The following is a 27,841-nucleotide window of genomic DNA, read 5'->3' on the forward strand; positions in this document are numbered from 1 at the left end:
TATATATATATATATTCCTTCTTTTTGGCAGCATAAAGGATCAATACACAGCTCAAATGACCACCAACATTTGTTTAATTTATGTGGCTTTCATTAAAGATATTACTATAACAACGTATTTCTGATTACCTGTCAATATTCATACAAAATTCCATAATTAATAGTTAAGCTTACTTCATCGGTGCAGAAAGAAATAAGAAAATTTCAGTATTCTCTTTATAATTTTAAAATTATTGCTTACATTTTCAAATAGTTGCAGGAAGAACGTCTTTTCATAGAGGTCTCTGCTACCAGCTATGATGCATGTTAATTAAAATGATTCTCTTTGTCATTAAAATAAATAATCCATCCTTTTTTCTTCTACATAAAACCAAAATTTACGGAAGCACACGGTTCTGAGTGCGCTGTTCTACCACCACACATAAAGCGACCTAGACACCATATTTATTATCCCTGCCTGTGTTGATCTAGATATAACATCAGATATAAACTGTAAAAAGAGAGAAAAAATAGTTGGCTGGATCTCATATAAGTGATTGCATTTACTGAAAAGTATAACTGCTTATACAGGTTTCATCTATCAAAATATTGTTCCATTGTGATGTAAATCAGTTGCCATAAGACCGACATGTTACATGCAAATATATAGCCAACATGGATTACGAACGTATGCTCAAAAATGTTGTCTGCGTATGGAAGCGTATGATACTTGATATAAAACCAAAGGAAAATCTAAGAAGCACGTGTCTGTTGGATTCCGAATATTTACGCTGCTCACTCTAAGTAGCTTTTCAATACTAATCCCTTCCTTCAGTAGACAAGACTGTCATATTTCATTTTAGGGAACTTTCTTCTCAGCATACAAAAAATAAAAAAAATTTAAAAAAATCGTCATGATTTTATCAATGACGACGCATGTACCAAAAAGCATCCGATTGTTGTATACAAGTTAACATTTGATGGCTTTGTCTTTTATCTTCTGTAAGACATTCTCCAACTTTGACGATATTCTTTCAGGGTTGTTCGATTGTTCAACAGGTTCGACAAAGACCGACTCTTCCTTCGGAAGTGTAGAATCTGGGATTTCCTTGGACGCGGAAGTCCTCTCGTTTCTTCTTTGAGGGTCATTTTGGTCATCATTATCCGGTGTTAAGGTTGTTGGCAAATCCTCCTGTTGATGATGGATTTCAGGCCTCTGCTCGTGTTCAAATACATCGTCTTCCCCCATGGATGCGATGTCCTTGGAGGTGTTACTTTCGTCGATGGATAACGGCGTTAGAAGATTCAGAGAGATATCTGACGAGTGGCTGGTGCTTGGACTGATTGGAGCTTGAGCAGCGGTGCTCGTGGATGGCAGGGAAAATGACCTCTGTGATGATGAGTATTCATTATAATCGTCATTACCTTCACCAAAGTAGTCCATGACTCCGTCACTCGCGCCATTTGGCAAGCTCTTAAAAGGCTTCTCTCTCATCATGGCGCCTGGGGCCCCTTGCTCTTGATTGTTCTCGTCATGAGAGCGCATGTGACTCTTCAAATGGACGTGTTGGCTGAACTTCATGAGACACCTGTCGCACTGGTAAGGTTTCACACCACTGTGGAGTCTTTGGTGTGTCTTCAGGTTACTGCTGCTCGAGAACCGCTTAGCACAGACGGAGCAGGAGTACGGTCTCTCACCGGTGTGGACGAGACGATGCTTCTCAAGGTGGGCGTACTGGGTGAACCCACGCGAACAAGTCTCACATTTAAATGGTCTCTCGTTGTTGTGAATCCGAAGATGAACTTTTAGGTTCGACAGTTGGCCGAATGTGCGAAAGCAGACGTTACATTCGTACTTGATTTTCCCATTAGCATCACGTGGAAGTTTGTAACTGAGCGATCTGTGGCCATAGCGACCACTACTCCCTCCTGATCTCTTGGACGTCACGTGGCGTCTTTTCTTCGACTCGAATGAGAGTAGTGCATTGGGATGGAACATCGTTTGTCGTGGAGATAAGTCGTCAGAACTCGCTGCGTGATAGCCTGCAGGAACATCCGGCTGAATCGCCTCCAAATACTCCATCGCTTGGTCTTGAATCGCAGTGGCTGGATAAATGCTTCCGTTGGGATGTGCGAGGCCAAAATGTGTGGATGAGTCTGGCTTGGGTATCATATTTCTCCTCATGGTGTGAGAAACGGGATGATCAGGACCTTGATTACCAAACAAGTAAGAAGGAGATGTTGGGTCGAAAGCATGTATGGATGTGACGGCTGATGGTGGTGTCCCATTCTTCTTAACTACTTCAGATTTGCCATTGTTCGAGCCGAGTTCACCGTGTTTTGAGCTGAAATCTAATGCAGCCTCCTCTACAGTTGGGCTGGAACATTCGGAAGGCATTTCTGTAGATGTAAGAAAGTATTAATGTGTCATTGACAATATTTTCAGGTCGAGGTCAGTTAAGAAATAAACAATAAAGAAATAAAATAAAAATATATAAAAAATAAAATAAAAAAAACCCAGGTCAATTAAGACATAAATATTTAAAACAAATGCGACCTTAAAACTATACTAGCTGCAGATCTATAGCTTCCCTTAGTCTGGACATGAATTTGAAGTCCACCCATAAGAGATTTGATTGCGAACAGTCATAGAAAAGCTGGCTTTTGTTTTTCACGAAGTGGAACTTGGATTAAGCTCTTTTACACTGAGTATACCCAATTGGATTTATCACTGCTGCATAGGAAGCCTTGCGTATCTTTCCATATGAATAAATTTTAATCATGCAACCACCAAGATAAAACGGTTTAATGGAAAATTCCAACATCATATCGTGAATACTTTTTATTACTTGAGACTTCCGAAACATCATCACTATGTTTGTCGCTCTAATTGACGTTAAATCTATAATAAGAAATATGCTTACGTCTTTTCCACAACATTTTATATAATGTAGGTGCAATAGTTTCCGTGTGTACTGAGGGATGATGTGTAGTTTGTTTAGTGCCATGGTAAATACATGTATGTTTTATATTGAGAAATATAAAAACCAAATTCTAAAAGCTTATTACAAGTGAAAATCATCGCACAGAATATTTTTACTTGTAAACACAATTTTCGTAATATAGAATGACTTAAGGCAGAGTGTAAGAGTATTGATATATCATAGTCCAATATAATAAATTTTAATGTTAGTTTTGTTTCTATGATTCCGGCTTACATTAAATTATGCTTAATTTCTGGAATACTCATTTACGGCTAACTTGACGATGAAGTGGCCCCACAGTGCATGCCTAAATAGTCATGTTAAGTTCATTGTTTCAGAAATTTTAATAAAACAGCCAAAACATGTTCTTATGACTTACTATCAACAACAGCGTATACCCCACGGATGAGATCTAACACCATACCCCCTGACAAAAACTGTAACTGCATTGTCTAGATGTCATTTTTGAGGACACAAAAATCTTGATAAAGTTTTTTTCGAAGATTTTTTTCTTGCGTCTATAGGGGCTAAACTAATATAGTATCGGTATTGAACTTATAATAGTCCAACCCCTTTGAAATTGATGAACCTCAGTTGGTTAAAGAGTAAATTTTTCTAAAACATTAATTCAAAGTGTTATAGAAACAACACAAACCTGCGTTAGACTGACAACATTTCTTGTTAAACAGTCTACAACTTGTCCATAATTATAGTCATCGTTTTTAAAATGAAATTGATCGGACGTCATAAATATATGAAGCGAGAACGTAACCGTAATTTCCCAATTAGATCTACACATGGGTAATTACCACTTTAATTGACCATTTTCTATCTTTAGATTGAATAAGAAGACAAGCATTAAATAGTGTCTCATCATATTTTTATTGTGTCATCTTATCGATCACATTAATATAGGTTCACAACTTACCATCCTGCATCGGTATTTCCAATCGTTTTGCAAATTCTCTGCAATACCAGACAAGAAGCTCCTCTCCTTTTTCAATCGGCTGGATGGTGTAGAAATAGATATCCGTCTCACCTTGACAGGCAACCAGGTTTTGCTCTCGGTGACCATGGGCTGGTTTCACATGTCTCATCCAATTACTCTTTTCAAAATCAAAGCCGTCGATGTAATGTATGAACTTATTGCCTTTATAAATCTAAGGAAAACAAATTTAGGAAATTAAAGACGATTAAGGAGAAACGTTGCAATAGGAAGTGGTTGAGGGATCATTGATCCAAAATCTACTACAAAAGAAAAACTGATTAAACAAGTTTGGCTCAATATTATACCCAAAGCTTGCTTCTTCCCCGCAATTTCATCATTAATCCTTGTCTTATTGGAAAACACATCGGATAACCGTATCGACGTATAGACGTAGAGACAGCCATGTGATGTGAGAAGTGGGCAAAGCATGCGGTGTGGGTGTGGGGGTTTGGGGTATTTCTATATGACTCCACCTAGTGGGAAACTATCGCCTTCGTTAATATAAGTAAATAATGGCTCATATCAGTTAAACCTTAATATTTCTTCGAGGGTCAATACGTTATTTATAGTTTTTGTTTTTAACATTTGAAACCTTACACACGTCGTCTAAACGTCTTGTTTTTTTGTTGTTGTTTTTTTGTCGTGGAGGAAGTCACGGCGTTCGAAAAACACAAATTACTACGGTGATGGAAGTTTTAATTGGTCACTGTTCCTTGATAAGGCTACATACCGACTTGGATAATACACGCGTAGTATGGTACTATATCATGGCGGTATCGAATTGTATGTAAGTTGATGCATTGCGGAAACTCAATTCAATACAACTTACCCTCCAAAAATACTTCATTTCAGCGTCCGCTGGCACCTCCTCGGCTCTGTAGATTTTTCCAGTCAGAGGTCCGAATCTACAACCACGAGGGATGTATTCGGCCGCCGTAACTCCAGATATCTGTACACAAAAGGCATATTTGCAAAATAGTATCGAATCTAACTATAAAAGAATTCTGGAATTGTTTAGAAATCTTTTACTTCTACATTGGAAATATACTGTATAAGCTTGGTGCAGAAGAAAACCTATTCAGTTCGTTGTGGTAAAACAGAAAACCACAACTTTCAAGGGCATACATTTATTCTGTTAACCGCGTCTATATATAATGAGGGAGGAAATTTGTGAAAAGAACTTGTGGTTACTCGGTTGGCTAATTATAAATAAACAGGTGCAGTGAATGCCAAGAAACCGGGGAATGTAATATTATGATGCAATTGAAAAATTTATATAATTTAGACACCGTAATGGCAAATGCGTCAGATATGGTTGCCTTTTACTCAAAAACCGACTTAGAGTATTATCAATTAAAAAGCCATTAATTATTGTCCAACCTGCTAATAAATTTATAACGTGACGTCAACACAACATCACGTCGCAAGGAGTGCGTTCCACGATAGATACCACCAATGTTCTTAGTTAATGTTGACCCTGTCGTTATTTACATGTATACCTCCTTGTCAGTACAGACTATATTACAAAAATTTCGTTTCCTAAATGAAATATTTTCCCTCCGTCTAATCCCTTATGACTTTCCTGTTTAATATTTCGTTTGTTGTTGATGAACCGAGAAACAGAATGAAAAACTTACCACATTGTTTCCATCACGTGCTCGGAACTTTAAGTTTTCCGGAAGTGACGTAATAGATGGAGGGTGATGTTCATCTTTTCTACCCCGTGGTTGTCGATCGGGTACGATGTAAATCTTTCTCTTCTCGTACTCAGTTTCATCTAGATCACCCGATGAGGACTCCGCCTGTTCGTAACCCATCGTGTGTCCGTTAAGAGGAACAGGTCTACCCTAAAGAGAAAAGGGGGAAAAAATTATGAAAATTAAAATACAGATTATATTTTACGGTTGTAAAATTGCTAACAGCATGGTTGAAACGAGGTTGTTTACTTCAATATATCCGTTTACTTTCCATACAAAGTAAAGAGAAATGCATGGCTTTATTACATAAAGAGTACCTTTTTGGAAACGATATGTATGTTTATTACTATACTATATTTTTCTTTATCACCCTCACCACCAGGGTGTAGGAAGCGTCCAAAAAGTGGGGGGGGGGGCACAACATCAGAGGGGCACTTTCTCATTCCACAACCACCACTCGTTATGCTATAAACCGATTCACACCGGCCATACCACTTAAATATATATGATGTGTTAGTATGCTATCAATACTATTATGGTGCACGTGAATAATTAAAATAAAATATTAAAATTAACACAGGCTTAAGATATCCAAAAGACAGTTCTTCATCAAAGGGGCACATTTTATTTGCCAGTCGGGCACATTTGCTGTTTTGGAAAAAAGTGGGGGGCACTTCCCCCAGTGCCCCCCCTCCCCTGCTCCTTTCCCCTGCCCACCACAACCTCCTTTACTCTCAATCATGCAGAGCAAAGAAAATGGGGCTAGAATTGAAAGGAACCATAATTATTATTGACCCTGCACGAATGTTGTGATTTATAGATATTCCTGTCGGTTATTGTAATAGGACTTGACTTAATACCTGCCCTTCCTATAAGGAAATTAGAAACAACACTCTCGAAGTCGGTTGGACTGATGTTTATAAAAAAGAAGATAATATTCTGCTTGAATAACCTTCATATAAAGCACGCAAAACTGTTGTCCATTTTGTTGAGGAAGAAATACATATGTCAGTTTGATAATTATTTTGTTAAAATCAAATATCAAACACAGTCCACTAAGCGGAATTGCAAGTGTCACGAGAGAAGCACGCGGCTCCTTTTCAGAATCGAGAGCGTGAATAGTTGGACATGTAGCTACAGGTTAAAGCCAAAAGGAGTGACTTCCGCGATGAAATAAAGGTATCAAAACAGGTACCATACCAACAAAACAGAGCCCCTTTCGTAGAAAAGTTAGCCCTATTTTTAGTGAAAAAGATTAAACAAGGGAAAAAAACTCAATTTTATGAAGTGAAACTAAAACGAAAGAGGTTCCTGGTAGAACCGCTGAAACTGTCCAACATGTAAAGGCCTAGCTTGAAGAAAAAAACCCCCAAACACATGGCACTACTTAAAAGTTTCAAAAGTGATATGTGAAACTCAAACTTAGCTTCAGTGGAGTTCCGCTTTAACTAGTATTTATACTAAAAATTTCCAAAATGAAAACATGTCATAATATTTGCTATTATTTATTTTCATATTATTTAATTAAACATCAGTTCCATTTCAAAAGGAGGTAACCTACTACTTCTGTCTTTGACGGTGCTTGCTTGTCAATAGTTAATAATCACATTGAGGGGTGGGGGGGATGGAAGTAGGGGTGCACCATAGTCTTTTTTTTTGTGTGTAAGATATGCCACCATAATTCATTTGCAAAACGAAACATGTTCATTTAAAAATAAAGACTGGATCGTTTCATTATCCTTTGCTTTTATATGAGATTGATTTCAAAGTCATTAAAGAAGAAACCTTATTTTCCAAATTCTTATCAAGAAGGTAACTAGCTATACAAAGGCTTTCTAGTTGTATGTATGTTTGCCTGCCCTATTTTCTACAAATAAATATCACCAATTTACTCAAGTTATGCTCTGGTCGACATGCATTTAGAGGTGCCAAAACCGCTCTCGTTCTCTTTTTTTCTAATGTCGGTCAAGTGCGGAACGTTTATATAGATCAAAGTTACGCGGGCATTGGACTGCAAACTTTTATTTACTGACATTTCCTAAATTGAAAGGAAAACTCTAAACATAAAGGAAAAGAAAAGCAAAATGTTGTCACCAGAGATTAGTGAAGCTACAGATTTATTTTTTCTAAAATATTTAGGACTCTGGAGGTTTAGGCCCGAATCTAACTAAAAGAAAAAAAGGGGGGGGGAGCGACACTAGATTCAATATCATCAAGGAGAACCGAATCGCACTGCTCAGGTGGTATTTCGCGATTGGTTGCTAGGGGTCCCATCTAGTTATTGGCCCCGGGACCACAGAGTTAATCGTTTCGGCGCTGCTTTCTCTGTGAGATTATTTTCTCTAGTATAGGCAGATGGCACTGTTGTACTAATGGCAGACAGCGAATGCGATCTACTACCTTTGGATACTGTTGTGGCATATTGTGGAATATGGTGTTTAACCCGTTTTTGCAAATAAAGATGAACATAAATAAATAAATAAATAAAAACAGAAGGGTATAACAGTATTTTCGAGAGGCATAACATAGGGGGAAAAACACGTTTTATTGTTGGATAATACGTTATGGAATGCACCAAGGGTGATGCCATGCAGTTCCACTATAATAACAAATTCACAACAGCATAATGTAACACTGTAAGTTAAACAACTCGGCCCATGCAAGAGAATAGCTTATCTAGTTTTGTAAACAAAGTTATAGGCTAATAAAATCGCCTATCTCTCCCTCTCTCTCTAACACTCGATTTACAGACGGATCAGTTTGTCAAATTCACCTTGCCTGTTTTAATGTGATTAAAATGGTGTACCTTAAATACATGAAGTGATTTCTTAATTTAGCATAGTTGCCTGAAATCATATTCGGACTCCTGTATTTGTACTAGCAAATAGGAACACTATATACTTGTACTAGTGGATTTGTACTAGTATTCGAATAATAGTAATACAGGAACATTATATACTTGTATACTCTTGGATTTGTACTAGTATTCGAATAATAGTGATACAGGAACATTATATACTTGTATACTCTTGGATTTGTACTAGTATTCGAATAATAGTAATACAGGAACATTATATACTTGTATACTCGTGGAATTGTACTAGTATTCGAATAATAGTAATACAGGAACATTATATACTTGTATACTCGTGGAATTGTACTAGTATTCGAATAATAGTAATACAGGAACATTATATACTTGTATACTCTTGGATTTGTACTAGTATTCGAATAATAGTGATACAGGAACATTATATACTTGTATACTCTTGGATTTGTACTAGTATTCGAATAATAGTAATACAGGAACATTATATACTTGTATACTCGTGGAATTGTACTAGTATTCGAATAATAGTAATACAGGAACATTATATACTTGTATACTCTTGGATTTGTACTAGTATTCGAATAATAGTAATACAGGAACATTATATACTTGTATACTCTTGGATTTGTACTAGTATTCGAATAATAGTGATACAGGAACATTATATACTTGTACTTGTGGATTTGTAGTACTAGTATTCGAATAATAGTAATACAGGAACATTATATACTTGTATACTCTTGGATTTGTACTAGTATTCGAATAATATTAATACAGGAACATTATATACTTGTATACTCTTGGATTTGTACTAGTATTCGAATAATAGTAATACAGGAACATTATATACTTGTACTCGTGGATTTGTACTAGTATTCGAATAATAGTAATACAGGTACATTATATGCTTGTACTTGTGGATTTGTACTATAGTATTCGAATAATAGTAATACAGGAACATTATATATTTAGGTCATTAAAAATCAAATCGCCAGAGTTTGTACTATGGAATACAAACTATGGACGTCTGTAATAAGAGAGAGTAGAATGTTCGTCGCTGTGAAATCAGTCCTCAAAATTCAAGAAAATGCCAAAATATCACGGTGCGCGGCGACAAATTGCGGAATTTCAAACTGTGGTAAATCGGCCAATTTTGAAGCGATGCAACTGGAATTTTCAGAATATGCTTATTTCATCGTCCTCTTGTCATGCAATGAAGGTGATACAGTTTTGGAAAGGGGTCCAGCAACAGCCATCCGTGATTTGATACTGAATGAGCCACATGTAAGCCTACTCGTTGAGTTGTACTGGTATACTCATTCGAAGGGACTTATGCTGTTGTATTTCGTGCTGGTAGCCCATTGCATTCTTGAGAGCTAACACAAATGAATACCTTTTTCATTTCATTTTGGGTACATTAATCAAGAATATAGCAGAAAATATACTTTCAAACATGACCCATGCATAAACATGTCAACCCCGTTCATGATAAAGATATTTTGTGAGACACTTTTTAATCCTTTTAAATTTTGTATAAATTAGATGTACGGCAAGATTGAGTAGATGTACGGCAAGATACGGCATAAGGAATACCCTGCTGGGATGTATATGATTTACAATTGACACACACTCTACGAAAAATTATCCGTTTTTGCATTAAAATATCTGGTTAAACAAAACCATCTTGATTTTCTTTCTTTTTTCTGCCAAGATTGGTTGTCTGAGCTCATTTACAAAAAATAGGTTATACGATTAAAAATATATATCTCACTGAATTTCGAAAAACAATTAGCTTATACCCCCAATATAGAAGTCACATAAGGAATAAAGCTAAGCTAATGTGTGTGTGTAATCATATACTTAAATACATTCCGTCTCAGATAGATTCCAGAACCAAATATATATTTCACGAGAAATTTTTGTTGTTGTCACTTAAGCGGAGAAGAATGATTTTGGGTGATGGAAATTATTGATTTTAAGTGTAAGTGTAAGTTTATATTCTAGGGAAACAGACGCACAGGCGCAATCCTATACAAGAATTAAAAATGGAGTCACTAATCAGGGCAAGCCTCGGAGCATTTGATTGTCAAATTTGGCATATAGCAGTTCGGGCGAGTGATGCTATTTATGCAAAAGCAAATTTGAACCTAATTAGATAAAAATGTTATTAAAAAGTAAAGTTTAGGAAAAAACTCCAGTACGAAGCTGATAAAAGTGTTGCAGACTAACAAGATGATGGGAAGCCTAAGTGTTCAAGGTTTACCATATAACCCCCCCCCCCCCCCTTCTAATTAGAAAAGAAAATTAAATTAAAGAAAGGTGCCAAACGTTAAACGAAAATATGAACAAAAAACCATATACTGGTAGCTCTAATTTTGCTCTTCATATGCGTTTCAAAGTAATTTAACCAAATAGGAATTGAATACCTTGTCCGACTCTCCCAGCTTTATTAATATACCTCATACCAGCCCGCCCCTCTCCCCACCCGAACACGTCGATAAACCATGCCTCCTCCCCTTCTCCCATGCGATATCAATATACATTAAAAAAAAAGCCTTTTAAAAAAGCTCCAAATCATGGTTATAGGTTATACAGGAAATTGAGAAAATGACCTCTTACCTTGGGACAAAAATTGACAGTTTGAGTATGGGGTATGAAGTCATACCACGTCGGCCAAGTCATTTTGAATCTACTCACAAAGTGTTATTCCACAATAGTGACGAAACATGAACTACCAGTTATTATATTAGACCTCGATTCAATCAAAACGACTGAACCACAGGGCAAACTCGCAGCAATGAATTAACAAGTAGCTTTTCCACATAAACGACTGATATTATAGCCAGCCAATCAAAAGTTAGTATGTTCTGATTTAGTTGTCCGTTACGCACGGTTTGACACAAACAGGTATAATTTAACTACGACAGAAATTTGCCACAAAAAAACCCAGTTCATTATTATTATTATTATTATTGAATCTCGAAATCACACCGTCGCTTTTCATGGTAACGAATTTTAGTTTGTTAGTTAACACTTGTTTAATAGTAAAACAAGAACGGACAAAAGAAAGGTGGTCAAAAAAGGAAACTCCAAACTTGATAAGCGAAAATCTGGGTTTTCCCCCACTTTCGAGATGGCAGTGTAATGCCAAGCTCATATGTCACATCATTGTACAATAAAGTAAGAATATTCTTTCAAACTGATTTATTACTCCCCCCCCCCCCTTCCACAGTTCTTGTGCTTGTTTTTCGTCCATTAAAACGCAGTGACTAATCTTGCAATGTAAACAACTAAGGTACTACTTAAATGCAGATTTAATAAAATTAAAAAAGTCGAATAAAAACGAAAATAACATAAAATAAAATTATGGAACGAAACCTCGTAAGCCTTTTTATACTACCCACATCTTATGCCCCATTAATATACTGCAAAAAAACCAACTGAGTAATTTACGAAGTGAAAGATACAAATAAAACTTTACTGTCTGTAAGAAATTCACATTAGAAAGCAGTTGTAAAGTCTAGAGCACTTTATTAGCTTTTCTACAATACTATGTCATATCTATAATTATTCATTTCCTATTATTGGCATTCGTATATTTAATATTCAGTAGAAGTAATGTCTCTATCTCGATCTGTCGCTCACGTTTTGTCGCTGGCATACAGTGTTTCTTGATGATGATGATGATGATGATGATGATGATGATGATGATGATGATGATGATGATGATGATGATGATGATGATGATGATGATGATGAGGAGGAGGAGGAGGAGGAGGATGAGGAGGAGGAGGATGAGGAGGATGATGAGGAGGATGATGATGATGATGATGATGATGATGATGATGATGATGATGATGATGATGATGATGATGATGATGATGATGATGATGATGATGATGATGATGATGATGATGATGATGATTATGATGATGATGATCTTGATGAGGAGGAAGAGGAGGATGATCAAGATGATCACGAGGAGGAGGAGGAGGAGAAGGAGGAGGATGATAAGGATGTGGATGATGATGATGATCTTGATGAGGAGGAGGAGGAGGATCATGAAGATGATGAGGAGGATGATGGTGATGATGAGGATGAGGATGAGGATGATGATGATGATGATGATGATGATGATGATGATGATGATGATGATGATGATGATGATGATGATGATGATGATGATGATGATGATGATGATGATGATGATGATGATGATGATGATGATCTTGATGATGATGTAGGTAAATAGCGTGTTGAAAGTTGGTCCAAAAGAAAGCAGGAAGATCACAAGGCCTTGGTAATGTTTTTTTTACGATATTATGCGCCTTTGCGGCGCATTTTGATCTGTTGATAGATATTTGCGCGCACTAAGATGTTAATCTTGTTTTCCTAAAAACGTGTAACAATGGCTGTTAATTATCACAATGGTATTTCAAAGCATAAATAATATCATTTGTTCACTCTATAAACACATATTTCGTTTAACGTTTCAGTGGCGTAGTTAAGCTGCCCCACCCCACCCCCACCCACCCACCGTGGGACTGCGGACCTTTTACATCAGGGTTGTCCAACCTTTTGCAGAGGAGGGCCACATGGAATGATTATGATGAAGGAGGGGGCCGTATGAACCCTACGCTCGATTTTTCGATTTTTTGCCCGAAGCCCAAGGCAACACAATGTGAGCACTGCACGCGGAGCGCACTGATTTATTTTCCTTCCTGATAAAACAGATGAATAAAGTTCAGCCGCCCCCCCCCCTCCGCTGAGAGAGTGTCACACAAACTGACCTGTATGCAGTTTTTTGACCCAGAAGGTTCGAATGATTGATTATATAGCTTCAAATTGTATCAATAAATTTGCTCACTAAAATTTCGCACCGTAGAGCATCTCTGGCGGGCCGGACGCAACCCTGCGGTGGGCCGAACTGTGGCCCGCGGGCCGTAGGTTGGACAACCCTGTTTTACATCTATTACTATACACATGCACTAAAGCACAATATAAATGCTACATACTGTGTTTAAAGCTAAGTGTCATAAATTGACGAAGTCCTGGTTAACCCATGAACGTCATGATCATATGACACGTTAAAGTTTTCCTTAAAACTTGGACATTGCGCAATCACGCTGTGCGATCTGTTTGTTGATCTGCTTACTGATTGTCTTTGATCTTACGTCATGAATGGTGACGTATCGATGGCAATATCCATTTAATGATTGGAAAGACGTTGTACAGACGTCACCGAATTCCAAAGCTGAATTCAGTAATTGCTTGGAAGTTGCTATATATATTAACGGTGCACACCTCTTGCTTTGTACATATCGTCCAAATATCAAAAAAAGGGATCCTCCCATCGTTTACAAATCATCACCAAACTAGAGGAATAGGGGTGGACGTGTACCCTCCTATAATATTATATCAACAATTGTGTGCCTAGTGGTTTTTGACTTTATTGCTCGTGATATTTGTTTTGTTCAGAAAGTGCAAAGATCTTTTTACGTTTCTTTGAAGTAGATTCACTACAAAATAAAATTAGACAAATTTAATCCTTTTGACGAAGCTATGCATGGGTTCCTTCAGCCACCTACTTGTTTACATTTGGTAAAAGGGACTTTCCATTATTTTTTAAAATCCGTGAAACTAGGTGACAATATTCGTGAACTGTACATATACAGGTTTGCAGCTAAATTCTTCGCTACTTTACAAGAGCCGTTGCACCACTCCCCCACCCCACCCCCAACCCCACTTTGTAATACGCCACACTTGTAGAAGTGCTCGTTACTCCAGTAGTACTCGTTACGTACTTTTCGTTACAACTCGTTCTTGTACATTCATGTTAAAGTTGATTGAGTTCTAGTATACTCTTGGAGTGAATACTATATGAGTATTACGAATACCACACCAGGAGAAAAGGGCATGCACACGCAAATGTATGCTGCTTGAGTAGGCCTATATATATATGAACTCTTTAACAGGATGATCGCAGTATATATACGAACGGAATTATGCAGAAGGTTCTTCCACAATGAATGAATCAAAAGTGCTCGAAAGGTAATTGTACTCGGTACTTGGATTATCAAAACAAATCAAAAATGCACTCGGGCATTGGCACTTGGTACTAAGGTCCCCAAAAGACGTACTCGGACTGTGATACTTGGTACACGGAAACCTACCTATTCGACTAAGTTATTGGTACTCGGATGAAATTACTTAACTACAGCACTGCTAAATTGTTACAGGTGTTCCCATTTGTTACCCAAGTTGGCTGCATGAAAATGAGAAACGGGACGGGGGTGGGGAGGTGGAATGGGGGCGGGGGTTAGGGGAGGTGGCTGTTTGAGGTTGGAGGAGAAAGAGATGGTTGAAATGAAGATGACTGGTGGTTGGCGGTTATTAGCAAATCCACATTTCACCTCACTTGATACTCCCAACTCCTCCCTTATGTGTGTGTGTGTGTGCGTGTGTTTGTTTCTGTGTGGTTTCCCATACTACATGCCATAAGTATGACATACGTCATCTCTTGTATAGGGTTTATTTCCTCATACCACAAATACCTATATATGAGCCGTACTTCTTGCCATAACAAACAACCAAGTACCCTCTTGTATGTTACGTATATTTCATGTGTTACCCCCCCCCCCCCCGCCCCTTCGGTTTTGCAAGAGTTACTTTCTAGATATATTGACTTTGCCCTTTACGACTCTGATGTAGTACATTCCTTTATTTGTTTTTATTGTTACTCTTTTACCAGTTCCACGCATTCGCTGCCAAGTATCAAATACTACTTCAGTATCATAGTAAGAGAATTGGAAATGCAAACCCAGTGAGATTAAGAGTGCTCTTTGGACCTCGAAACGTTATAAGGTGACGCAATGTATATATATATATATATATATATATATATATATATATATATATATATATATATATATATATATAATAAAGAACAGTGAAATAACTTCCAGCCTCCACCGGGATTCGAACCCGGGCATCCCGCCTTATATGCGGACACCCTAACCACTAGGCTATGGACGCTGATTGTATGTCCAGAGGTTCGAAACCGGTAAGGAAGGTCGTAATTTCACTGTAGGCGTTTGAAACCTGTATCGAACAATACTAGTTCTGTTTTTGGTGCCATATTTTGTTTAATTAGGGATCAAACATGATGTTAACCAACTCGAAATCATTTGTGATTCCTAAAGCCGGATCTCGAAAGAGATACAGACTATTCCAACGGATGCCATATATATCACCCGATCCATACATTCAACCCTGTACGCAAAGGGGAAAAACACGAGTATACTTCTTTACAGACTTCATGAATATTACTCAAGTCAATTTTCTTTCGTAATGATTACCCAATTAGATACCGCAAAACGTTTGACGTTGATAGCGAAATTTTTATTGTCATATCTACAAATGCAATACGTTGCCCGGGCGATGAAAGGGGTTGGAGGAAGAAAGAGAACTTATAAAGGTACACAAATAATTCCAATTTTAGAAAAGAAACAAACAAAAGCTATAGACAGGCCTGTTACCAACTACATTCTAGGTATTTGCTCAAGCATGGAGTCTATCACGGTATAGCCAAATCCAGTTTGCTTTCTTTAATAAAAGACATGTATTATATATATTTATATATGCACTCCGATACAGCTGTACCGCGGCAGTTCATACAATTTTAACGGCTCCACTCCACTAACCAAGTACAATTTCACTCGTATAGCTTTTCATGCATGTAGGGATAGTTTTCGGGGAAATCCCGAATTCTAACGTATATGAAAAACGATTGTTCAACACAAGGTCATATGGGAATTATATTGGTCTTAAAAGAGCGTTTGTGTCTTGTTTTTTCCTTCGATGGCAAACATTTTGGCCGCGCATGGCGCTTAGTTGAGGGCTCGGGGCAGGGAGGAGTAGGGGTAAGGTTGCGTGATCGATAGATACTGTAGAAGCATTTTTCAGATAAGCTTATTAAAGCGAAATAAGACAATCTGAATAATGTAATAATACTTTTGGCATTAGTCGACTCAGCCTATATACTTCAACAATTGAGTGCAAAGGAAAAAAACACGGCGGGGACCTGAGACGGAGGAATGGAGGAGGGGTGGTTTGGGATGGGTGGTTTGGATGGGGGAAGGTGCCGGGTTTGGGATGGGGAGGGGTGGTTTGGGACGGGGAGGGTGGTTTGGGATGGGGGTGGTTTGGGATGGAGAGGGGTGGTATGGGATTGGTTCGTAAGGTTATGGGAGGGTATCTTGATTTGGGAAAGGTTTGGCGAGGTTGTTAGAGGTGGGGAAATGTTAGAGGGAGAGTATAGGGGTGCTGCTGATGGGCGGCGAATTTCGAAAGATATTAGGAAATTATGAACGAAGATAACAGATACAGTGTTCATCCAGCTATCGCCAGACTGGGAAGGATGTGACTGAATGTTACCCACTAACACATGATGTGCGACATAATGTGTGACATTGTGACAACTGGTTATGCAAATGAACATCCACTTGTGGGGAAAGTTTGTCACATGCTGTCAAGGAAGGAACATGGGTGTCAACTTTCTGCACTCAATGCCGACTTTTAAGAACGGGTATGTTGTTATGTTATGTATAATGTTATCAGTGATTGGGAGGGGTGGGGGGTGGGTAAGGATCAATTTGGGGGACCTAACATTCATGGACAATAACATAATATAACAGTAAGAAACATATAAAGGGGATATGGGTGGTGTCATTTATGGTGGAGAGGGAGGGGTGATAAGAATAGATTGAGGGGGGAGGGTGGATATACCATTGCAAAACGTTATATTCCGTGTAAGCCTGAGTAATCTAAAACACTATGTGTGTGTCTTTCGAAAGGGGTCACGAGGGAAAGTAATGGATGGTGGGGGGGGGGGGGCATGTGTTAACCTAAATATAAAGTACAGTTTTTGCTGAGAGGATTTGCCACTGAAGCTTGGAGAGGTCGATTGCAATGTCAAAAAAATCATTCAATAAAAAGACCAATCTGTCGACACAAGCCTAATGGTAAAACCAAAATGGCTGAATGACTTTCTTAGAAATGAGACGGTCGAAAATTTAGCACTTACGACATTTTGCACGTGTTCACGACCGGTCATAATTACACCATGGCGTTACACGCATGCGCTGCGTCAAATTATTATCCTGCCGTACATTTCTAACATAAAATGATTGCGTATAAGAGATTGAACAGTTCGCCTGTATATAGTTCTGACTTTGTCATGAAACGACAAAACATCAATAAAATGTAACTCATAAATTTAAACAGCATATATATGATAGAAGAACTTACCGCCAATTCCGTTTTGTTGCAGTATAGTTTTGATGTGTAGGAGAATTTATCTACTGTCGAACTGACCAAATGCATAGACCCAAGAAAGTCAGCCGGATATACCATACACAGACATTGAGCTGTATTATAACTTAGTGGTACTAGAAGCTTTACGAAAGTCAGAACACAGAGTGAAATTTTTCGACTTTGGTTGTTTCGATGCCTGAAGAGTGATAACGTTAATCACTGTTTAACCAATAGGAGTGCGTTCATTGTTAACTTTAAAACGGAAAGTTAAATAGGAGCCATCTTTTAATAACCTTTCGATGCACTAAACAAGTCAACGGTAAACAAAAGTAAAGTTTAAAGTCCAACCACTGGTAAACAGTTAGAGAGAGTTGGTTCCTAGCTCGGAGTCGGATTAAAGAGGCTCGCAATCGATAACATTTCGTTTTTTTTATTTTTTATAATTAAGTGGTCACTTTGGGGTATAAGTCGACCTCGCAAAGCGGTATATCCTATATAGCGTGCAATTATTTATTCTACTTGAACTAAACTATATATGAGTTTGAATAAGCCGAAGGTGAGGGAAAACAAACGGCCTTCCATGTTTCACTTCCCTCGAGTCTGTAATAAGTATGTAGTCATATAACATTGTGTGATCAGTCGGATTACCGAAACTAGGAAACGAGACATGAAATGGTGTACCAGGCATACTGGCAGCAATTGCTAGAATTATTACTAACACGTCTCTTTTATCCATCCATCCATTCATTCATTCATTCATTCATTCATTCATTCATTCATTCATTCATTCATTCATTCATTCGTTCGTTCGTTCGTTCGTTCGTTCGTTCGTTCGTTCGTTCGTTCGTTCGTTCGTTCGTTCGTTCGTTCGTTCGTTCGTTCGTTCGTTCGTTCGTTCGTTCGTTCGTTCGTTCGTTCGTTCGTTCGTTCGTTCGTTCGTCCGTCCGTCCGTCCGTCCGTCCGTCCGTCCGTCCGTCCGTCCGTCCGTCCGTCCGTCCGTCCGTCCGTCCGTCCGTCCATCCATCCATCCACCCATTCATCCATCATGAAAATTGCAACACTGATACTTAGAATATGTTTCTATTTCGGATCAGTCAAAAATTTAATTTTCTCCTCGACAATCGTTTTATAAAACATTTTCGCTCCTATAGCATTTGAGTATTTTCAACCCAGTCTAGGCTTAAGTTGTAATTTAGCTATAATGTAGTGTTTAACGTTCTTTCCTGCAAATGAGTGATAACTTAATTGTACGTAAATAGACTCTATATATAGATATATACAAACGTGAAATGTCTCAACCGCATTATGGTTGACTTATATGTGACTCTTCATTTGCAGATTGCGAAAAAGAAAAGAGTACATCATACTTATTGATCGTAATGAGTTTTTGGGAGGTTGGGGGTATATGTGTGTGTGTTTGGGGTGGGGAGGGGGATGTTGTCGTATGTATTGTCTGCTTGCAACGAGGTCACTATATGTATGATAATCATGAACCAAATATTGTCCTTTCTGTGAATATAGGCACTGTTTGGGAAGTTAAAACAGAAACAGCTTTGGAGGAGACATTGCAACAACAAAAATATATTTCTTGCTAACCTGCACATCAGGCTTGCCACCCCACCCCCCCCCCCCTCCCTGACATTATAGACATTGCATATACACATAAAGAGAGTCTGACGGTCCCATCCTATCAACATGTTTTGAACCTTTTTCTAGTTCTACTTACAACAAGTATCAAGATTTATTCTTATTTAGGGGTGGGGGTGGGAGTGGGGGGTGGGGGTCTGACAAATATATATGGTGACCTATAAGACACGTTAAGCCTCGACAAGCAACGTCAGTTGAGTTACAAATGAACTATAAATAGACCGTTTGTGTACACTATCGTACTACACACGCTACGGTCGACACATAGGCGTTAATGAAACCATTTAAACTCCGTGATAGGGAAGAACCGTATGACAAATAACACAAAAGAGTGCCATGGAGCGTAAAAAAATGCATGACCAAAAAAAATCACATAATATGCGTATAGCCAAGCGGTAACATTGGCTTGATTTGAAAAGGTTATAGAAGAAAACATATACCAGTGCTGGTATTATAGGCCTATAGAATCCTATATAGGCTATAATAGCAACATGTCGATGGCATATATACACAGCTCATATTGTCACCACACGAAAATATGAATGGTTAGGTAATATTATTAGCAAGTATTTTGAAGTGCATTTCAAGTTATATCGTATCATATTTTACGATTTATATATATAAAAACAGTTTTTTTTTACATTTTATAGTGAACCAGACTGAAGTGGACTTTATAGACATGTTTTTTTCCGTTATTCTCATCATAAAATTTCACTTCGAGCATACGCGATTGAGTATATGAACATTCAAGGGTGTTTTTTGGTATTTTTTTTTATGATATTTTATTACTATTTTTCTTTTGCGTGCCCAAACTCTCATCTTGGGCGATATTTCTTATACAAACTGAAAACGTTAAGTAAATATTCGGGTGAAAATAGCGAGTGGCACTTGAAAAAATAGAAATACAGCATAAAAAATAAAAGGCTAGAACGTGAAAAATAGGAGAGTAAAATAAAACCAGAGTTTACGGCAATACATTTTGAAAAGAATATCTTGATATTGTTTACTTTATCACTTTCTGAAGGAATAAAATTATTCATAGAAAAGTGTGAACTCGTTCAAATGGCACAATGATTTACTATGCTGTTGAAGGCCGCATGCACAAAACTTTGCTATGCAAGTACAAATACGGTAACATGTTTTCATAAAGAAACTGTTTGGACAATATTTTTTATTCGAAATAGCCCCTTACGAGGTAGAGTAAACCCTTAAGAGAGGTGACATTAACCTTAAAAAAATGTTTGAACATTTATGAAAGAATATTATTTAAAAACTGTTATAGCGTTGACGTGTAGTAATACACGGTCGCACTTTGTTGATCTTTCTTATATACTTGGCGCAATTGATAGTAATATATAGAGAAAATATAATAATTTTTTTTTTTGGGGGGGGGGGATAGGCTGCTACTTTAAAGTAAAAATTTGTAGTAGATGGTAATGATGGCGACATCAAAGTTGGAACCGCCAAACCCATGAAATAATTCGCCTCTCAAATCTATAGGCCTAGGAGATCATTGTGGTTATATCAAGGTTTTAATCTCAAATAACAGAATTTCTCGTGAAGTTCCTTCCAATAATTTGGATGGAATATGGAACTGGGAAGAGGCCGGGAAGGGGGGGGGGGGGGGGAATCTATCGTAATTACGGCTCCTGCAGGTTTAGCTAAAATATTTATTATTCAAACAGACTATTAAATATTAATAAAACGGTATGGGTTAGCAGACAAGCAATTAACACAGAAACGAAGCTTCCAAAACTACAACGAGGGAAGCTTAAATACTGGGAGGCTGCTTCAGACCTGGCAACCCCCCCCCCTCCCACCGGGAGGAGAAATAAGCTAGGAAGAAAAAGTACAAAGTCCATTGGCTGGGCTGTTCATCGGGAGAGAACCTTCCTTCCGGAGTTTGACTCACAAGCCCTCTAGTCTAAGCAGCTCCCCTCCCTCTGCCAGAGCCGAAGTGTCATCCTAGTTTAAAACGTCTAGCTTATCTAGAGAGGATTTTAAGTTATTTCTTGTGGCGGTTTAATTAATTATGTACCTAAGAAGGAGATTTTGAATAAGGGGGTCGAGGAGAAAGTTTTTTTTCAAAAACTATTTTTGTTTGTCATATTAGAGATTAGAATTATTTATATATCAGTATATAGGCTACTCCTGCATAAGATGAGATCCCCGCCATTTACAAGCTGCAATGACCCTTCAAAAGTATTCGGTTTGACCAGTCAAGTATGTCCAAAGATATCCACAAGGTATTTCGCGGCCTATATGTATTTAAACAGTATCTCATATCTTTTTCTATATATAGTACCTTTTTCATTGCAATAAACCCATTGAATTTGATTGTTCTTTAGCAACAATTAACGGTAGTCAATATAAACTTGAACTTAATATTTCATATTTGTGGACTGGCTTGAGTATTTGCCACGTTCTGTGTCCAACTACAGAAGTTGATTGCACTGTGAGAAGGAAATTTGTGTCGTATTTGATTAGTGTCTCACGTTCGCCATTCACTTATCTCATCATATTTATATTTTTCGGGGACGGTGTTTGGCAAGGGCGGGTGTGAGTGGATGGTGTCGCAATGGGAGTGGTGTGTCGCAGTCGAATGCCAACTCACTCCAACAACTTTGAAGTTAGCGCGCTATTCAATTATCGTCCTTTTTGCGTTTAGTGGTCTCGTGACCATGACAACAATGACTATATCGACCTATGCAGTTACTACCGTAAGACCTACGCAAAATATAACTTAAATTTATTTATTGACAAGCTAGATTTTATGAACTGGGAGGCTGGGAGGAGGTTTTGGCTCACACTCTGGGAGGGAGGGGCCCTTGTTGAGGAACCCGATGGCTAGAGGGCTTGTGAGTCAAACCCCGGATGTAAAGTTCTCTTCCGGGGAACAGCCTAGAAACCGGGAATTCAAGAACTGTAAACGTGTTCTTTGAGGCCATGAAGCGGTTATATTTTCCCATCCAGTATTTTGTTGCATCTTAAGGAACTGACATAACGGTCTGAATGTTAGACTAAGGAGTCCAGCCACTTTCATTGATAAGCATTGGATGTTAAAAAGATGAGACATTTCTAAAGCAATAAAAAAAGCATAAAATGTAGAAATACTGACTGGACTGCTATAGTAAGTATTTTGAACGATCTACAACATTTTAAAATGATTTTTGTGTGACCAGAGTCATCTTGGTTTAACCATGGAGCTATCTGTTTATATAGCTCCATGGTTTAACCGGCTAGGAACTGCGCAAATATAAACGAAGACAGAACTTGTATTGTCATACAATAGAACAACCTGCCACTTCCTAAATTCCATGATTGCAGAAGTGTCTGTGGCAAACCTTGAGAAAATATTACTTTCTATTCAATAACATCCATGAACAATTGACATACTACTCGGCTGGAACACTTTCATTATATAGTGGCGTCTATTATGGGTAATTTCGACGAATCACTCTATAGGGTGAGAAGTCATCACTCATAAAGCTATCGCGTATTACGAAAGAGTGAAAATGGTGGGGACGATCCATGCAGGTTATTTTAAGGAAGCACTGGACCGTACAAACTCAAACAATAAAAATAATAGAAAGATAGATACAATTAGAGAGATTGATAAAGAGACGAAAAAAAAACAGTCAGAGAAACAGACATACAAACAGAGAGACATACCATCGGTCAAACAGACAGACAGACAGACAGACAGACAGACAGACAGACAGACAGTTGTATAAGTTAAGATAGATGGGTTGGTAGATAGATAGATAGATAGGCCGTACCATAACTAATATTTATCCTCACAAGTGCGGTGCATTGTACGTTTTCTTAAGCGTATATATAGTCTTTACAATCGTATGTACATATATGATGCTGCATGTACATGTGAATGGACTGTAAAGACTCAAGCTTTACTGTTTATTACGTACTGAAGTATAATAAAACATGTTGGAAGTAATTTAACATACCAGCATGTCTTATTGTAAACGCCAGTCGGTGCAGTGACATTATAGAGCCTAACGTAGACATATGTTATCTGAATAAACACATACCACTCTTCATGATAATTCGATATTTGAAGTGTTGCCAAAAGATGGCCAAAAGTATCGGTTTTTCTTTCTTTTTTTCTTTGTTGGAGATGAAGGTCTCTACGTCGATGGGAAAGCGACTGACTTATACTCGAAGAAGATCGAGTAAGCATCATTCCACCTCTATGGAAGCCTTTTCCAACAATTAAAATATTTTAATGATCTTATTTTCGACAGAATATATATAGGCCTATACCTCTTTTGAAAATCATACCAATAATTGACTATGCAGCGGACAACTTCACATAAGCAATTTAATTTCATATCACATTTACATAGGCCTACATTATGTAAAGTGCAAAGGAGAGTTACAACATGTAAAGCAAATAAGTGTATAGACGCTATGGAAATCCAATGCTTACAGTTTTGTTGTTGATAATTGTTTTAGACTGTATATGCTACATATCAACATTAAGATTGTTACTATCATCATTTTGAAAAGGGTTTTGACGTTTTTAACTGAACTGAACAGAGCTTACCGCCATTACGGTCGATGACCTAAACTGGGCGAACAAATTAACATACATAAACACATTCAAACTTCCCGTGGAAGATTCATGATTACTTAAAACAGAAATGAAAACAAAACAAAACACCGTATGAATTTCAATTGCATTTATTTTAAAGTTTCATTTTCCCCCCCATAAAATATACTATGAAGATTGTATACTTACAGTATCTCGCATATTTTGTGGTGAAATTTTCTTTTCGTAGTAACAGGTTGTTGAAATCCTGATGGTAGGAGAAACTTCACAATTTTCTTTTTTTCTCGAAATCAACGAAAAATCTCGACCATTCCACCGAAGAAAGTAAACAGCTTAGTGTGTATAAAGTAGACGTAACAGCTTCTAAATAGAAAGTAAAATGAAATAATTTCTGTAAACCGAAAGCTTATACAGGACCAGAATCAAAGATATTGGCATGCGTTGACGTAGACAATAATATACAAAACTATATATATATATAGATATATATATACCGGTATATATGTGAATAGAAGCTAACTTAACGCATGGCTGTTCAAACATAAAACTAAACAAAAAATCCGTGCAGAACAGGTTATAACTTTTATATCAAAGGAAAGGACACGGCTGAAGCCAATACAACCGCTCATATCTCAACGTTTAACATAACATGTTGTTTGTTGATGGATTTTAGGTGTCACGGTTAATTTTCAACCTATACACGCACAACCTGTACACACACAGAGAGAACACATTTATACTACTGTAAATCATAGAAAGTTTTGTACCACAGTAAAAAAACAACACTGGATCGTGCTGATAAATCGGTACCATGTACAAGCTATTAGGGATTACAGTACGAACTGAGGATATATGTAATCCCAACAAATACATCAAGTATGGTGTAATCCCAACAAGTGCATCAAGTATGGATAGAAGGGTTGCCTGCGATCCGTCAGTTCTTACTGTAATCCATGCAGCACATGATATAACCGATTTATCAGGTTTGTGTGCACGATCCAGTGTTTACTGTGGTAGAAAAAACTCTTTTTTTTACGATTTACGGCAGTTACTGTAATCTCTGTGTGAATCGAGTGTCCACGCAGCATGTTTGCGTTTGGTGGACATTTTTTGACCAAACTTGAGTAGAATTACTCAAATTAAGCTAGAATTTAATTGACCAATCAAAGACACTCTCTTATACATATTCCAACCTGAGGGTTGAAAGTATTAAATTTTCGAGTAGGCCCTAATGGATAAACTAGGTTTGATTATCAACATTTGTTGTCGCCCAGACACATTGTTTCGCATATAGTAATAATAAATCGTTTTCTTTGTTGTTTTATAATAAGAACTTTAGTCTAGATATAATGAAGTAGAGCCAACTGTAAAACCATACGTTACACTACAATGACTTGCATTGTCATGGAACATGATATCCCTCTCAATCGACTTGAGTATATTTCGTGAATCCCGCCCCCCTATCCTCCCACCCCACCCCTTTAACGAATCTCACAAATGCATTTAATCGACTTTATCTTTCCTCTGTTTACAGAGGTTGAAGGTCTGTCAGCGAAGCTGATTACACGGTATACCGTATTAGGGGGACTTTCTTTCCTATACATAGGACGCACTTTGGTCCGAAGTCCGTACCTATCATGATGGATGGGTCTCTCGGATACACCGTGACCATGCAAGGGCCTCAAGTGAGTTCACGCTAAACGTCATCAGTGCTATACCGATTACTGGCCCAAAATGACCAATCATTGACCGGTTTTCTTACAAGGAGAGGCCTGTAATGTTTATGAGCAGTTTTTTTTTCTTTTCAAATGCTCATCTCATTTTGTTGTTGTTCATAATTAAAAACATCAGTTACAGTAGAAATGAATGTTTGGTGAAATTGTAAACGGTATTGCCCTGCATGGTCCACCACTTGTGGACTATATAACATGAGCATGTCTCACACGCACATACACACACGTATATATATATATATATATATATATATATATATATATATATATATATATATATATATATACGCACACAAATACATACACTAACGATTCTTGCTGGAAATGCGGCCACCATGTGTTATACTTGTGTATTGTAGATGATATATATTTGTATACACAGTGTACGATAATCTAATTCAAGGGCAACGGAGCTTGTCTTTTAGTGCCGGCTCCCAAAAAGCAAATAACTATTCTATAAGGCCTGTCATAAATATATTAGTATAAAACAATTTTTAATCTATTCAAAACTTTCACTGCACCAACAAGTCATAAAAGGAAATTGGCAAGTTAACTATAGTCACCTCGCCATATATAGAACCAGGTCACGGACCAGAATTTTTTAATTTTTTACTAAGCTATTATTTGTTTCACACTGCTGGATCAGGCTTGCCCCCCCCCCTCCGCCCCCTCACAAGTGCAAAAGTCTCATATCATAATAAGCATACATTTTCTGGTATACTTTGTACGTGATGCAGAGAATATGATGATCTGTTTATTCGGTTGGAATGGAAGGCGTTTATTCATATATACTATTAGTATTATTGTTACGTTAGCGGACCATGACACGAAGCGTAACCCAACCATGTATGTGTAACCGAAATATAGTTTAATTCCACATTTTCACAAAGAACAGAAAAATAGGTCATTGCATCGCGGCCACCTTAGAAACAGGTCACAACTTGGTAACATTCTTTTTTTTCTTTCTTTTTGATAGACAGAGTGTTATTTGCAGATATAACAATAATGAAACAAAGAAATAGATATTTGCCACATGGACCGTATATAGTTCAATACTTTCAGGACTTCACGGCGAACCTGTAATCAACTTTGAGCCTATGTGGTTTATTTATAGGCCTCGTATACGCAACGATATTTCTTCTTCTCCTTCTCGTTGTGTGGAATTGGACAGGTAAAGGGTGGCGCAGCATGTAGCTTACCGACACTTGTCAATCAAGTCCAAAGTAACGGTATAGCCGGTATAATGATGGAGACACCAGTGGTGGTGTTGGTATTGTATGCGTGTATGTATGTATGTATTTTAGATCCTCTTGCAAGCAGGAACTCACGAAGAAGCCTCATTGGCTTATCAAAGCCGCAAGCTGACCGAAGTCAGTCTCTTACATTCATATTTAACGTCCATGATTATGAATTGCCAATTTTCAACTCTGTAACTGCACGACATACATTAATCTGGGAGTGACTCGAACCGGGGACCTTATGATTGGAAGGCACCGGCGTTAACCACTGAGCTAACACTCCACCGGAGGTGGATTGGAGGTGGTTGGCGGGGGGGGTGGGGGTGGAGGGGACGGATGGTAGGGAAGTAGCATTGGCATTGGGGGAAGGGATATTTAAAGGAGTCTGTACAATCTGAACAAGCTCCACATGCAGTATACACAACGATAACGGTATTGAAAATCTAACCAGACTGACATAATATATGTCGATGACACAACTTGTGCAAAACACGAGTGAAAGTTCCTAGAAATTGCATTTTATGATATATATATTGGAATGTGTTAATGAATTGTTAAGTATTGTATGTCAGGACATACACAATAAAACTAAACAGAGTGGCCGTGTCCTTAGTGTTTACAAGAAAGTCCACTAAAGGCTTGGGAAGTTGGATAACTTTTGTACAAATCTTATATACTAAGTCATATATAATATTCACAAATAATAAAAGCGATCTTTCGACGATTCTGAAGTTGATTTGCTTTTATAAAGTTAATAAAAGCATTCTGCACCTTTAGGATGAAACCACCCGCTCCTCATAAGACTTTCGGTCTCGACATTTTATTAAAATTAATTATTTAAATGTCAATTTTGTGGGTAG

The 27,841-nt window shown here is 37.7% G+C and overlaps 1 protein-coding gene across 3 annotated transcripts; it reads right to left on the reverse strand.

The window, feature by feature from the left end:
* Positions 1–24,465, reverse strand: LOC139962835 (B lymphocyte-induced maturation protein 1 homolog). 3 transcript variants are annotated; one of them, XM_071963199.1, is made up of 5 exons: positions 24,200–24,465; positions 5,589–5,798; positions 4,781–4,900; positions 3,892–4,123; positions 1–2,379 (listed from the first exon to the last, which is right to left on the reverse strand). In XM_071963199.1, the coding sequence occupies exons 1-5, from the start codon at positions 24,209–24,211 to the stop codon at positions 950–952; spliced, it is 2,004 nt and encodes a 667-aa protein (XP_071819300.1). In that variant the 5' UTR covers positions 24,212–24,465; the 3' UTR covers positions 1–949. The 3 variants fall into 3 exon arrangements, with proteins under 3 accessions (XP_071819300.1, XP_071819298.1, XP_071819299.1); XM_071963197.1 differs by lacking the exon at positions 24,200–24,465 and adding an exon at positions 17,788–17,978; XM_071963198.1 differs by lacking the exon at positions 24,200–24,465 and adding an exon at positions 11,098–11,275.
* Between the last annotated feature and the right edge of the window lie 3,376 nt (positions 24,466–27,841).

The sequence above is a fragment of the Apostichopus japonicus genome, chromosome 21 (assembly GCF_037975245.1).
Source record: "Apostichopus japonicus isolate 1M-3 chromosome 21, ASM3797524v1, whole genome shotgun sequence".
In the NCBI taxonomy this organism is placed as follows: Eukaryota; Metazoa; Echinodermata; class Holothuroidea; order Aspidochirotida; family Stichopodidae; genus Apostichopus; species Apostichopus japonicus.